At 35.4% G+C, this 15,192-nt stretch overlaps 1 protein-coding gene across 1 annotated transcript in view; it reads left to right on the forward strand.

Annotated features, from left to right (window-relative positions):
* Positions 1-15,192, forward strand: part of FREM1 (FRAS1 related extracellular matrix 1) — a 50,815-nt gene that overhangs the window by 10,017 nt on the left and 25,606 nt on the right. The window contains exons 6-21 of the mRNA XM_053465938.1: positions 683-791; positions 1,544-1,675; positions 2,863-3,207; positions 3,515-3,657; positions 4,035-4,231; positions 4,923-5,013; positions 5,556-5,723; positions 6,446-6,654; positions 7,685-7,778; positions 8,410-8,662; positions 9,087-9,284; positions 9,520-9,705; positions 10,177-10,373; positions 10,964-11,192; positions 11,820-11,964; positions 14,186-14,327. Coding sequence (XP_053321913.1) covers positions 683-791; positions 1,544-1,675; positions 2,863-3,207; positions 3,515-3,657; positions 4,035-4,231; positions 4,923-5,013; positions 5,556-5,723; positions 6,446-6,654; positions 7,685-7,778; positions 8,410-8,662; positions 9,087-9,284; positions 9,520-9,705; positions 10,177-10,373; positions 10,964-11,192; positions 11,820-11,964; positions 14,186-14,327 — 2,838 coding nt within the window. The remainder of the gene's footprint in view (positions 1-682; positions 792-1,543; positions 1,676-2,862; positions 3,208-3,514; positions 3,658-4,034; positions 4,232-4,922; positions 5,014-5,555; positions 5,724-6,445; positions 6,655-7,684; positions 7,779-8,409; positions 8,663-9,086; positions 9,285-9,519; positions 9,706-10,176; positions 10,374-10,963; positions 11,193-11,819; positions 11,965-14,185; positions 14,328-15,192) is intronic.

The raw sequence follows: 15,192 nt of genomic DNA on the forward strand, positions 1-15,192 counted from the left end.
TTAAGGTTTATTCATTGCAAACCACAAACCTTTTGATTTGACCCAACATGACCCATATCCCATATTTCCATGCTTTATGCCTTTAGGTCTTTTGACTGATTAAAATATTACAAAAATATTACTGACAAGTAATACATCTGAATTTCATAAAAATTCTATTTTCACATGGGAATGAGTCTGTTATAACTTTTTAAGAAAACATTTAGAGTCATTTGAGTTTTGGCCAGTGCAATAGCTGTTTAAACACCATGTAACACCATGTAACAATTTGGCAGTCCTTTTAGAGCGTCTTGGTTTTAGGTAAATATAATCATGGGTTTGAACACATTCATATGAAAATAAGACAAATAGTTCAAAATGACTCTGGGACAATAGAATGTTTTAATTTTATATTTATTTGTTTCTATGCTTGCGTGTAAACTGTTACTCTGTATTATTGAAAATATCTCACTAGTACAATGTTAGACAAAACATCCATCTTTCTGAAATACAATAAGGGACTATTTGAACAAAACATGATCAGTAGTACCAAAACCACAAGCAAAATGTGTTTTTTTTCTGAACTGCTAATTTTGGAGAAAACCAAGATGTCCCATTTACCTCCGTTACAAATGTGCTCATTGAAATACTGATTCTGCCAAATTAATAATAAAATATCCCAAATGCATGTTGTCCTTTACAGGCGGAGTTTGAAGTTCATGATTTCTTTTTCGAAAGGAGTTCCCCCATTACACTCCATATATCAATCAGAACTGCTGACACAAATGCCCCTAGGGTATCCTGGAATATGGGTGAGTTTTTTTTATTTTTGTATAAAAACATGCCATTGATATGCTCACTTCTTATACAAAACACTGACCACTTTAGTGTCAGTGAATAGTGTTCATCCCTTCAATGGTATGTGTAATGTAAAGTCTTTTTACATTGTCAAATTTAGTGTGTAGCCACATAACTGTGATTCAGGGACAGGGTGTGTATTGCATACAAATTTGTCACACAAGGTAATAAAGGAATGAATAAAAGTGATTATTACATTGAAAGACACATAGAGAAGGTCAACTTTTTAAAAATAGGTTATTAAACAGCAGAGCCGGTAGGAATAAGAGGTAGCTTGCGTGTAGTGAGATTGCCAGGGCACACAAACACCTCTAAAGTAATTCTTCATTTTTACATAGGCTTGTGCACATATGATACTTATGCACAAACACAGCTACCCTTAAGCACATGTATGCTGTGTTAAAAAAAAAGTTCAGGGACAAGGGAAATGTCCGACCTTGCTCCTTAAATGTCACTGTTGACTCCTCACGTGTTCACCTGTGTTTTTTGGATGTAACTGTTTCTGGCTTCTAAAGTATTTTAAATAGTACTTTATATTCTCTGTTAGACTCCACTCACAAGAGTTTTGTAGTAAGTTGGTTATGGCTTTGGCAATCTCATATTTCCCAGTAATGTATATAAGAATAGTTCATTGGTAGCCATTTTTACCTAATATTAGTTACTGTATTCTTTTAATTTTTTTTTTATTATACTATGTTCTATATAGGTCTTGATCTTTTAGAAGGCCAGTCTCGACCAATCACATGGGAACAACTTCAGATTGTTGACAATGACAACATTGGTGCAGTCCGCTTGGTGATCGTCGATGGTTTGCAGCATGGACGTATAACTCTAAGGGGTAATATTGCCTGTGTTTTATTAGATTTGTGTAACATGTATTCATTTTGTTCTAGACCACTGGGTCTCTTAACCACCAGTCAATAGAATAACAACTCTCACAACAAACCTTTCCTTCAACCATAATGCTGCTAGTTATTTATTTTTCTTACTGTACCCATGCTACCATTTTACAATGTCTGAACTCTCCTTGGCTCATGGTAATTATCTAGCTGCGTCACTGGCCTCGTAAACAGTACAATGCAAATTTGCTCATCACTACTAAACAGACCTAGTTCCCTCTAGTTCTAGATGCCTGTTGTAGGCTGACAAGATCTGTGTCATACTCAGAATTTACAGATCCCGTTGAAGACTTTCGATTGTATAAAACTACCACTGTTCCTGTCGCACACAGATCATGTACAGTGCAGTGAAGGTGAAGGAAGAGTGTAATAAAAGTCATTTTTCCCAAAGCTAGATATAGAATTGCAGTGGTGATGACTGAAGGGTTAGAATCTTACCTGTTTAATTATTTTAACCAACCCAGTAATAAAACTTGCAAATCCACATAGATGACAGATTAAATCTGATCCATTGTAATCCCCTACCTATTAAAAATTCAGTATAAATTGAATTTCCACATGACTGGAACAAACCATTCATCTGAAAAATTAGGAGATTAGGACAAATCTTGTAGTTTGGGTATTTCTGTCTTTCCAGAAATTATTCTGGCAAGATGGTATTGAATTTGACATACTCAATGGGCATGAACCATTCTGGAAAGCTGTGATATATTATCGTATTTACACATAAAGGTATCCACACACGCTATATTATTACATACATACTAGTTAAACTTTTTTTTATATTTTGGGTAAACTCCCTTTTGAATGCTATGATTCTTTTTGGCCATACATAAAAGTGTGCGACTAGGTTAAGGGATAAGGTTTGTTACATCACTGCCCCCGTTAACGTTTACAGGAAATTGTCAGATTGTCCAATGTCAGATTGTTCAGTAGACACAGTGGGCAGGTCTCCATTCCGAGAGTAATCCTGACAAAATCTGATCAGTATGGCACATGCTCCCCCTTTTTATTCAGAAATGTGTTATTTTTCTCAACAGTACAAATATATATAATTACTCAAATAAGCTACCCATATTAAAATGATTTTCTCCAAAACTAAAATTTTTCTTTGTCATTTTGTCAGGAGGGAAAGGATTCATATTCACCATTAAAGATATACAGGCTGGAGTCGTCTGTTATCATCACGATGACAGTGATACCACTAAGGATTTTGTAGTCTTTAGGATATTTGACGGGCACCACAGCATCCGCCACAAGTTCCCAATTAACATCCTTCCTAAAGATGATAGCCCTCCATTCCTAATTACCAACATTGTCATTGAGCTGTTTGAGGGCCAAACTGTACTTATCCAAGGTTCAATGCTCCGTGCTTCCGATATGGACTCCAGTGATGATTATATACGATTTAACATTACCAAGCCATCCCTGGCTGGGGAGATAGTGAAAAAACCAGGACAAAACCTCATAGGTATGTATATATATATATATTTATTTTCATTTTGTTTGTAATTGTGTCACTTAAGTCCTCCCATGGCTGCCTTTACTTAAACCATGAACTTCTTCCCCATGCTTGGTATCTCTGCCATTGAAGCAGCAGATGATGTAATTTATTCTAGCAAAACATCAATGTACAGATATCATACATGTGATTGGCTGGGGCTTGATTTCGGTAGGCGCTCAGCTCTTATTAGGGGAGTACTACTGAGCAGATGTTATAGAAAATAATAGATTCATGAAAAAAAAAAAATTCATGTGTCCCTTTCTTCCGCTAAAAGCATATCCTGTCGCAAGCTTCCTACAACGAGACCTATACAACGGCATTATTTATTACCGCCACCTTGGAGGCGAAGTGTTTGAAGATTCCTTTGAGTTTGTTCTCTCTGACAGTCATGATCCTCCAAATCTATCTGGGCCTCAGGTACCTGTGACTCTTTTTAAAAACACTCCAGAATGGATTACACAAATGGCTTAGAATTTTCATGTTTTTCCCGTACATATATATTACAAATTCAGTAACTCTCCAATAAGTAGTAATGTTCCTACATATTCTTTGATAGTTCTCAAAACGGTACAATGATTTATGCAAAGAATGCTTTTGTTAGGGGACAAAATTACAAAACTAAGCACTTACAGTGGACCAGGGCAGAGATTTCCCAAACTAACTTGTGGCAAAGGTAGCATCCCATGTGCAATGTTTAAAGTACGACCCATTCCACTGCCAAGATCTATGTAAAAAATTTTATGTTTCCATAATTGAAAGTTCCTTGTCTGTTTTTTTTTGGTGGGGTGGTGCAGACTGTAATTATACATATCAACCCTGTGGATGACCAACTTCCCAAGGAAGCTCCTGGAACTGTGAGACATCTGATCGTTAAGGAAACTGAGATTGCTTTTATCACAAAGAAACATCTGCATTTCATAGACACAGAGTCCCCAGAAAGAGAATTAATCTATACCGTCACGACGCCACCCTGTCACGTATCTTTAAACAGGTACTACTAACTATAGCTTTAACAATGAAAAATGCATGTATTCATACAACTGTGGTTGTAAAAATACCTATTTTGTAAATCCAGTGCCTGGAGGATAGAAAATACCAATACTGACCCAAATGGTGAACTTACTTTTTTAGTGAAATGTAAATTTCGGCAGCATATTTTTAATATCTGAAACCATATATATTTTTTGTCATTGTGCCCTTACCCAGTAATATCATTTGTTAATACTATAATTTATTTTTTTTTAATATCTATTTGTCCAAACTCAAGCTGTTACTGTGTATTATAGCCCTGGAATTGTGTGCGGCTATTTGCATGTTTTTTTATGTATATATTAGTAATTCACGGTAAATGTATTTTCACCTGGTCCGATCTGCAGTCCCAAATTTACATTTGAAACATAGTTCTTAATTATCCATAGTGATAATAGTGTAATAATTCGATTTCTCCCCTTTTACCATTAACACTTTCTGTTGTAATCCAGAAGATGTTAAATACACGATTAACATTATTAGCATTTTGTGCTTTACATTAGGAACCTGCACTGTATATAACTTCAAGAAAGTTCAAACATATTTTGTATAATTTGCCATGCTTTATGTCTAAAAAATCATTGATGGATAACATCCACCACTAAATTGATTGTTTGTCTTGAATGTTGTGTTGTTTTTATATTTCTATATAGCAACCTAGACTCTGGGAAAATAGTTTTAGCGGAGAATCTTCATAAAGAAGAGAAGGATCACACAGCAATAATGGCAACAACATTCTCTCAAGTAAGTCACAGCATACAGTGCAGTAAATTGTGACTATTGAAAATTATTATTTACATAGGTAATGGAGAGCTGTCCCTTATCTCTTAATTTCATTGTCCTTCAAAGAGTAAACCTCTTTCTCTGGATAAGTCATTAACCTGGTTAGATAATTAGAAGAGTAGACTGACAGTCAAGGTCCAAGCCTGGACCAAACAGTAGACATTGAGTTCTTGAAATGTTAAAGAAGAATTGCCACAAAGAAAAAAAAATGGCACAGCAGAACATCCTTATAATAGGAACATCTGGGGCAAAGTGCTTGCTGTAGACATTCCATCATTTTATGTTCCAAACTGGCTTTTTATTAACATAGGATGGTGGGTCTAATGACATCAGCCACTCCTAGAAGCCTTGTGAAATCACCACCCTTTTGATAATAACATAAATAATTACAGGAGAGGATACACTTGCTTAAGTAAGACTTTTCAAGAATTTCAATATGTGTTGTTTTACACTGTTTAATAACATATTAATAATAATATCATACACATATACTTTATTTGCAGCATGCTGTGAGCCACATGAAGGTTGCTTATATGCCTCCAATGGAAGACATAGGCCCGAACCCTCAACATATCCAATTTGTTTTGTCTGTCAGTAACCAGCATGGGGGTACCTTACACGGCATCTGTTTTAATATCACTATACTTCCTGAGGATAATAGTCCTCCACAGGTGAGAGTACATTTGAGCATGTGTTAACTGTGTTTTTTTGGTAAGGTTAAATAATAATTTCTGCTGGTCGTGTTTTTAGTTAAGTAATCACAATTCTTTGACTAACACAAAGCTGCTAGGGGCAGCTTTACAAACGCCCAAAAGCCACGTGGTGAACAAGTTCTTGGAAGAAAAACACAAATCCAGGACTTTCTTCAACTGACTTTGTTCAGCCTTATAAAGGACGCAAGCAGTGGGGACTAATAATCAAAATAATGAAAATAATAAAACACTCAGAGGGTAACCTAGTTGTTACATATATAAAAGCAATTATTGATAAATGTCTATGTGAAAAAGAGTAAAGCCTTGAACACATAACATACTGTACAAGCCAACAGTGATATGCTCTTTTAATGTGCTGTGGGACAATATTATATTGCAGATATCTGCACAAACTTTTTTTTTTTTCTAAACTGGGAAAACAACTTGCTGCCAAACTAGATATAGCAAGGATTCCTAAAAGTCAGCAGGAATTGAAGAACTGTGGCACTTGGTTAATAGTGAACCCATACTCTGACCTGACCAGGGTTTCTCACTATGTACTTTGATAGATTCTATGTATTTTATTCCATGTAGATTATTTTAAAGTACACATTGTCACATCACCTTTTTTCTTTAATATACGGTATCTACAAATAGCCATGAAGGGTGAGAGGTATTAACCACATACTTTTTCTTGATAGGTATTTACCAATGACTTGATAGTTGAAGAAGGCAGTAGTAGTCCAATTACACCAGACAGTATCCAAATCAGTGATAAAGACACACAACAGGATAAACTCCACGTCGTTCTGCACAAGGCTCCTTTGCATGGTGTTGTGAAGCTGGATGGATCTTCCATGGATGTAGAAGATCGATTTACCTGTCAGGACCTCAGCACATTAAAAGTTAGGTTAGGATTTTACTTTGTTCTGGATGCATGGATAATGCTAGTTTCTTGATTTTTTAAATGCATTCTACTGATCTTGGAAATTAATGCTTTCCTAAACATCACAGGTTAGGGTTACTTGGTACACTCCCTAATCTGGTGAGTGGCTTCATGAGCACTGTGAGCTTTGGATGCAGGGCTAGCCTTGTATTGGTCAGGGCTAGCATGGCTAAATGGCGTAACCTTGCCCAGAGAAAGAGAGAGATGACCCAGAGACTTCAAGTCAAACCTAGAGAGTTCACAGTCATGCACATGCAATATCACCTTTTTACAGCATGTCAATACATATTTATAATCATATGTTTTGCATTGCTGTACTTGAGTAAAGACGATATTACCTTCCAATACATTAGGGTGAGTAATATCTTTTTTGTAATTCCTGCTTCCTGCACTGTTTTGCTTTTTGCAAATTAAAAAATCATATACATTACTTAGCACGGCTAAGAACTTTTTTTTTTTCATTGATTTTATTATGCATTATATAGGTACAAGCTATTTTTGTGGCAGAAACCCACTAGGAATAGCTGTTCATTATTTATTGAGAAGTTGGTGGGTTGAAACTTAAACTATTCTACATATGCTCCCCATGCTAATTTCAAGACCAGTCAGGCTAACCAACAAAGGGAGTTACAGTGGCTTATTTCACATATCTCCATATAATTTCCATACCAGTTCGTGTTTTAGGTTAGTCTGTATTTCCAATTATGACTCTACTGCTCACAGAACACATACAGTATTATCACTCAATGTGCAGAACCAATAAGCAACAAATGATCTTGTACTACCACTGGTGTTACCATGAAGCTGCAGAAGAAACACATGGAAAGACACATTTTTATGGATTGATCTAATGCACACTTTGTTATCATTACTGGACCCTAACTTTATTGTGTGTTATATTCCAGCAAGACCACATTCATCATTCAGTAATATACTGTAATTTAGTAATAATGTACTATAAATGCACTTTTTATGTTTATTCTTTTCCCAACAGGTACCAGCATGATGGCTCAGAGACTCTTCTGGATCAGATTATATTTATAGCTACAGATGGCGTCAGTTCTACTCAGTTTATCCTAAATGTCCAGGTCAGAGTAATTGAATGCTGCTTTCTAAGCTATATAGAGTTTTTTTTCTTTCAACTGGGAAATGATCCATAAATACAACAAGGGCTGATTAAAGGCCAAGCTATGAAGCTTTAGATAGCAAAATGCATGAGTGATCCGTTTCCCTAATGGTGGGGCACATTTTTTTCTGATCCACAAAGGCAGTCCTGATGCAGACATAAATAAATAGAATCTACAAAATAAAGCAACTCTAGACCTACCACTGAACATAAAGAGGAAAGAGAGCTTCTATGATTAATTCATAAATCCAAATGTCTCAGCCATGAGGCCAGTCCTCCGCAGTGATCTGAGACATATTTAGCCTTTTAAAAAGGAAACAATTCTGTCTACATATAAAAAACACTCACCCACTGATCCAGAATGTAAGGCAAATAGCTTCTGAACAATAAACCGACTTTTCAGAAATACAGATGTATGTTTCCATGGCTTTTATATCAAGTGTTATAATTAGACTATATTACCTAATCTTCACTTGACCAATAGGGTCTGGGTCGGTCATGGAAAGAAATTGGTGGGGGATTGAGATGGAGGGTTATATATGGACCTGGGTTATGGTTATTCTGCTTCTTGATTTTATTCATTTTATATGCAGGTTTCCCCAGTCAACGATGAACCACCAGTTATCAATGCAAACCTCCTGCCTGCCATATTTTGTTCAGAAGGAGACAAAGTGATCATTTCGGCTGAATATATCTATGCTACAGATGCAGATAGTGATGACTTGAAGCTGGTATTTATGATTGCTCGTCAGCCCCATTATGGCATTGTTCAAAAAGATGGAATTGTTGTAGACCGTTTCTCGCAGAGTGATGTCCTTGCAGGAACAGTGATCTACAAACATACCAGTATGTAAACAACATAGGACTGTACTTGTTCATTAGAATAATGTGTTTTTTTCTCTTTTTTTAAATAAGTTATTGTTATTTTATATGTGCATTATATTTTGGCTAGTTTTTGCAGCAGATAGTTTATAAAACCCATTCTTTTTTCACATATCATAGAGGACTGGTGATCTATGAGAAGGTCCGCCTACTATAATAACTATAGTAACAGTATGGAAACTTGGCAATGTTTTGTTCTTTTTGTATTTTCTATTGGTTGCACAAAGATTTTGTCACAGCCAATGAGACGCTCATCCAAAATAAGGAGTTGCATTGGGGTGGTAGCAGTGTAATGTAGAATGCAATGACCAACATTTATTTTTTTTTTGTGGGGATTTTTTTTTCATATGTCAGATTTACAGCAGTTTAAAATTTGTTATCCTTTTAGGTGGTGAAGTTGGACTGAGCCCTTGCTTTGACATTATAACCCTTATTATCTCCGATGCTGAGGCTGATACAGAGGTGAAACCCTGCTGTTATAATGGGCCTCATCTTCCCCTGTTACCAAATCATGACTCCTTTCCTGTTTATGATCTAAATATCACTGTTTTTCCAGTGGATAACCAGCCACCATCTATTTTAATAGGTAAGTGAAGACTTTTCCTTAGTTTTTACAGTGAGCTGTATCTTAAGTTAATTGCCAAATGTAAAAATGTGTTAAAGAGCTTCAAGTGCACATAATAGAGTATGGTCTTACGTCAATCAAATGTGTTGTCAAAGCATTATGTTAGAAAATGGAGTACACAATATATGAATGATAAAATAATTTTGTAAAAAATTACACATTGCCAGTCTTTCAAAAACTGTTTTTTTTTGTGCAGGTGAAATATTTGTAGTGGACGAGGGAGGATCGGCTGCCATCACACCAAATCACCTTAATGCAACAGACCCCGACACCAGCATTGCTACCTTACAGTTCATATTGGCGTCTCCTCCCAGATATGGTTACATTGAAAACATTCTCCCTACTCCAGGATTTGAGAAAAGCAATATGGGCATAAGCATCGGTAAGCATATAAAAAAGTACATAAGTAGTCATTACTATAAACCTTGTTTTGGGCACATAACCCAAAAAATGTTGGCATGCTTCCAGGTTTCACACTAATATATATTATATATATATATTATAGATTGTTGATTGATTTAAAATAAATTCCTTCCATTAAACATACGTGGAATACCATTGAAAAAATGCTGCCATCTTCCTTGTGGCTAGATTGGTGAAATAATAAGCTATACCCAGCAGATGTGGGTATATAAAAAGACATGCAATATAAAAACTTGCCATATTTCTCTGTGGTAGACCAGGCACATGGACATTAGGTGGCCTGTCTGGAGTAAACATGAATATAATTTTCTACTTATTTTTTGTTTATAAGTTGCCAAAGGTTTCCAGTTTTTTTGTATGTGTATCATGCTTATATTTAGTGTTTTTTGTAAATGTTTTTTTTTTACAAAAAGTCATTTTCTTTTTCTAGACTCATTTCTTCTCAAGGACATAATGTCATTAAAGATTAACTATGTGCAGTCTAGACATGAAAGGATTGAACCAACCACTGACCAGTTTACGCTGTATGTCACTGATGGAAAACATCGATCCGTAGAGAAACCATTTTATGTCATAATCAAGCCAACAAATGATGAAGTGCCAGAATTTATGGCCAGAAACATTACAGTAAGGGATTTAGATTGTTTTTAAAATTTTAGATAAGTAATACATTTGAATTCATATGAAACCAAAAAACAAATAATAAGGTACTGACATACTTGGGGTTCATTTCCTATGGAAAAGAGCATGTTGTCACTGACAAGTAAAAAGCTAAAATCTTTGAAAATACATATGTTTGGGAAAGTAATTTCATTCTAACTACTATCATGTTATGACTACTTAAAATGTGGTAATGCCCGGTGGATCTCACAAGATGGGAATAATGTATAGTATAAAGTTTTTTTTGTCAACTGCTCAGCCAGAGCGGGACTAGGTATCCCCAGGTTTTTCCAAAGTTATCAGAATCCAGGTCAGGCTTTCCTACTGTTTTATGACATCATGCACTGAAATAAATGCTAAGCAGCAAACCCTGAATTTAGTCTAGACTTTTCTGTTGTCATGCATTGGAACACATACCCTACGCATTTTAAACCTTTTTTGAAACACTGCTATATATATATACAAATGTATCATTGTCACCTAAATAGCTATCTTTGTTCTTTGTTTTTATCTCTTCTATATCATTCCATATGATCTGTGTTTTATTTTTTACTTAGGTTGTAGAAGGCCAGACGAGACAGCTTGATCCCTCTGTGATAAATGTGTCTGACATGGACATGCCACAGAATCATTTAGTATTTACTATTACAGAGCATCCCCATCATGGATTAATCATGGAAGAAGTAAATGCCAAGGACCACATGAACGTCAGTGAGATAATTAATAGTCATCAGAATCACCACCTGCCTACAATACAAGATTTTTCAATGGATCTTCTAAAAAATGGTAGGAGTGTTAATAGACTGCAAACTAAAACAAAAGCTTAGTCCAATTAGAATAAAAACATATTAAGAAAATTCTGAAATGATCATAGATTATGCAGTGGTCTGGATAAGTGCACCACATATTTTTATTTTTAATTTCCCATCTCTTCTCTTGGCCCACAAACTAATCGATGAGGATGTTTTTGACACCTCATCAGCATGACTTTCTACCTCAGTATGCTGCATTTGCCACCTCTGTATTGTTATTGGTATGTTGTGGTCCTTCACTACATGTATGCAAAGATATGTCCATGATAATACATTTAATATGCAGCGCTGGTTACATTCATGAAGAGTATTAGTGCATATGCTCAGATCAAGTGTGGCTGTGATGGCAGGAGATCTATCGTGGTTTTTGGAAGGAAATTGTAGGCTTTTTTAAATAATTCTTTATTCACGCATTTGCATTATGCGCTTTCCAAAGTTGGATGACAATCTTTTTAAGTTAAGACATGTATTTTCATTTGTTTTTCGGAATGTACTTAGGAGTAGCTGTATTAGTCCAGTAAGTAAAAGAGGGAGGAAGGTTAATAGAGGCCATACCATGTGATGTAAAAAAATATTTATTAAGATGCGTCGTTTCTTTTAGGTATGAAGTTGATATATATGCATGACGACTCTGAAAACCTCGCTGATAGGTTTACAATCCAGTTATCTGATGGAAAACATAAGGTCAAAAGAACCATATTTGTGAACATTATTGCTGTTAATGATGAACAACCAGTGATGGCCAGGTAAGCCCAGACCAACAAAAATATATCTCATAGTTCATTGTACACATTAGTTCCAACATCGTTTTTTTCAAAACGTAAATGTCTTAATCCAGAAGTAGATTTTTTTATCTGATAATCAACAATATTAACAAAAGCTGTTTCACAGACAAATCCAAAACAGTTTTGCGTTGACTTTTGCCTCAAAAAAAAATCAACAGTGCTCCAAAGCTATCAACACAACTAATTTCTGGAAAATTACAATTGTTAATTTTATTGAAACATTTAACATTGGGTGACTTTATGTCACATAGCCAACAGGCAGCAGGACATCTGGAAGACCAAATGTTCAAATGTCGGTGACGTATACTTAAAATTAGGAAAGTTACTGTTGGCTGATGTTGGCTCAACAGGACAGTTAACAACTGGAAGAATAGAGTGCTTCAGAATTGTCAGTGGCACAAAAGGGTGCAGCATCTGTAAGAATAAATGATTGACTACTTTTATCCAGTATAGAAAAAGAACTGCATCCTCGCTTGTCTCCTTGGTTCCACATACTCGCTGTCCACATACTCATGTTGTCACATTTAAATTGTTAATGCAGAAGGACAGAATTTGGCAAATGCTTCCAATCAGTATGTTGAATGAATACACTAAATTACTTAAATCATATCATGGATGAATTTTATGTATTGCTTGGCTGCACTTGCCAAAGGCTGGCCTGTGGCGTAGAATATTCCCAGGCGGATGGCTTAAATACAGACACTGCATGTTTATTGTACAGGAAAAAATATTTTGTATTTAAAAATCAACTTTTCTGAAGGTTTGGATGGCCATCTTGTTAGTTGTATTTTGATAAATCTGCTGGTTTATAAATACAATCCGTGTACTTGACATAATTCATGAATATAAGTCTTTCATTTTATTTAGTCTTAAAAGTTACCAAAATGTTCCTTTTATTTCTGATTTTATGATGTAGCCCAATGTCTGTTTGCCCTGCTGTAAGAAACCTGCATGAAGGGCACACTAACATTCACTCTATAAAAACATTTAAATACATAGATGGATTTAACAAAATACAGCAGGGGCGTTTATTTCAAAAGAGGAGGAATGTTAGAACAAGAGGTCATAATCTAAAACTAAAGGGTCAAGATTAGATGCAATGTAAGAAAGTTTTACTTTGCTGAGAGGATAAATATGGTAGATATGTAGACCAGACTACCAGCAAAAGAGATTAATGCAATGAGGAAATGTAAAAAAAGCATGGCGCTGGCATATGACTATCCTGAGTAGAAGAGAAGACCAAGAACTGATTGAATTCTGAGTCTCTACATCAAGAAGAACAAGCAGACTAGACAGTCCGAGTCAGTCTTATGTTTCTAGTCGCCTGCTTATGTGTGTGTGATGTATGAAATGATACCTCTTACTGTGTGTGTGAGCTCAGATTGCGATATAATGTACATGGCACATCTTTAGTTTTTAGCATCATGACCAGAATCTTGTAATTAACAGTCACAGGCATGACATCAAAGCCTTTACTGCACATGGAACCCTCCTGAGATCTGCAGATGATAAACAAACCATAGGAAATATCTCAGGAGAGTAATAAAAAAAATAACAAAAACAAAAGAGGAGACTCTAAAGGAAAATAGGGTAAAACAATGTAAATTGCAAATTAGGCAATGACTGATATATGTCTGTTGTGTCCAGATGTGTGCTTGAGGGAGCGCACTGAGACTTTCAGGATTTCTGAAGTTTGTACATAATCACTGTGAGAATTGTACCTTCTGGAAAACCTGTTGTGCTGGCGATCCTTCGAGAACAGATTTGATTTCCATGATGCAGATATCACATGCTCACATAAATTCTGTAAAACTTTAGGTGTAATAAAATACAAATACAAAGGACAAATATTACATAATTAGATGTGTAAAAAAAAATTCCTGCAGTTATAGTTCTTAATTTATTGTGTAAGATTTTACTATATCATAGCTGCTTACATTCTCAGCAACTTTACTTGTTCCCATTTATGGGGACTACTTCCCAGTGCCCAAATTATGATCGCTGCATGGACAGGCAGAATGCCTTATGATTGTGAAATATTCTTTCAAATACAGAATAGGCATTTTATATTTTTTTATGGTTCTGTGCCTTTGTATATTGTTTTATTTGTTGTATTGTTAGGCTGTAGCAGAGAAATTTTGAATGATATCCAGTGCTTTACTAACCAGTATTTTTTTTAAAGGCAGTGTGATGTTGTGTTAAGCATGGGGGAACACTACATTATTTCTAGTGCTGTGCTGTCAGCTGAAGACAAGGATACTCCGAGAAGCCATATTTATTATATAATTGACAGGAATCCTGAACAAGGACAGCTTCAGATGAAGGTTTGCGCTGTTTGCATACTGATAGAATTTTGAATTTGTTTGTGCTTTGTTTGTATTTGTTTGCTTATTCCTACAATTTGTGGAGCTTGGGTTCAGGTTCTCTTGCCGTGTATCCCATTCCATAGTACTATTCCATTCTCTAGGGAAAGCTTGTTGAGGTCCATCTATCTGAAAATAGCTTTAGAGCTTAAAGACACTTAACTGACCTATATTGCCCTCTGTCCTGCACACTTCTGGGTTTTGCAAAGATGAAAAGATACGTATATGTGGTCTACTATGGGAGACACATAAGCTAATGTAAGAAAATTTTGGTGTCAGCCTGTTCACCGAGGAGTCACTGGTGACAGCAAAGTTTATTTTAAAGATTTAGTAGGACCTACATATCTCTTAATAGAAAAAAATACCAACATCTTGGGAATAAAGTTTATAGTGATAACGTTAGAACAGAATGTGACTGCTTGTCCATTTGAACTCCATTAATGGAAGATTTTTTACATAACTTTAAAAAACAAAAACAAAAAAAAACTTTACTTGTGTCAACTTACTCTGCTATTAATACAGTGGCCTAATATTTTTTTCTGTTATATATGTTGTGTATTTCATTTTGCATAATATCATCCACTTAAAAACCACATACAATACAGTTACTGTTGGTAAATATGTCCAGTGATTTGGGCTTTAGCGAAAACTAAACCTAATTACATAAGATGACGATACCCGCCCTTAATAGTTTCAGAATGAAAGGTCTAGGATAAAAGTGTTTCCCCTTCCAGATATTCCTAAAGCAGACACAAATCACAGATGGTGACAGGATACTCTTAGAGAATATTTAATTTGCTTATTGTGTGTAACAGAACAGAGCTTA

The sequence above is a fragment of the Spea bombifrons genome, chromosome 1, assembly GCF_027358695.1.
Source record: "Spea bombifrons isolate aSpeBom1 chromosome 1, aSpeBom1.2.pri, whole genome shotgun sequence".
In the NCBI taxonomy this organism is placed as follows: Eukaryota; Metazoa; Chordata; class Amphibia; order Anura; family Pelobatidae; genus Spea; species Spea bombifrons.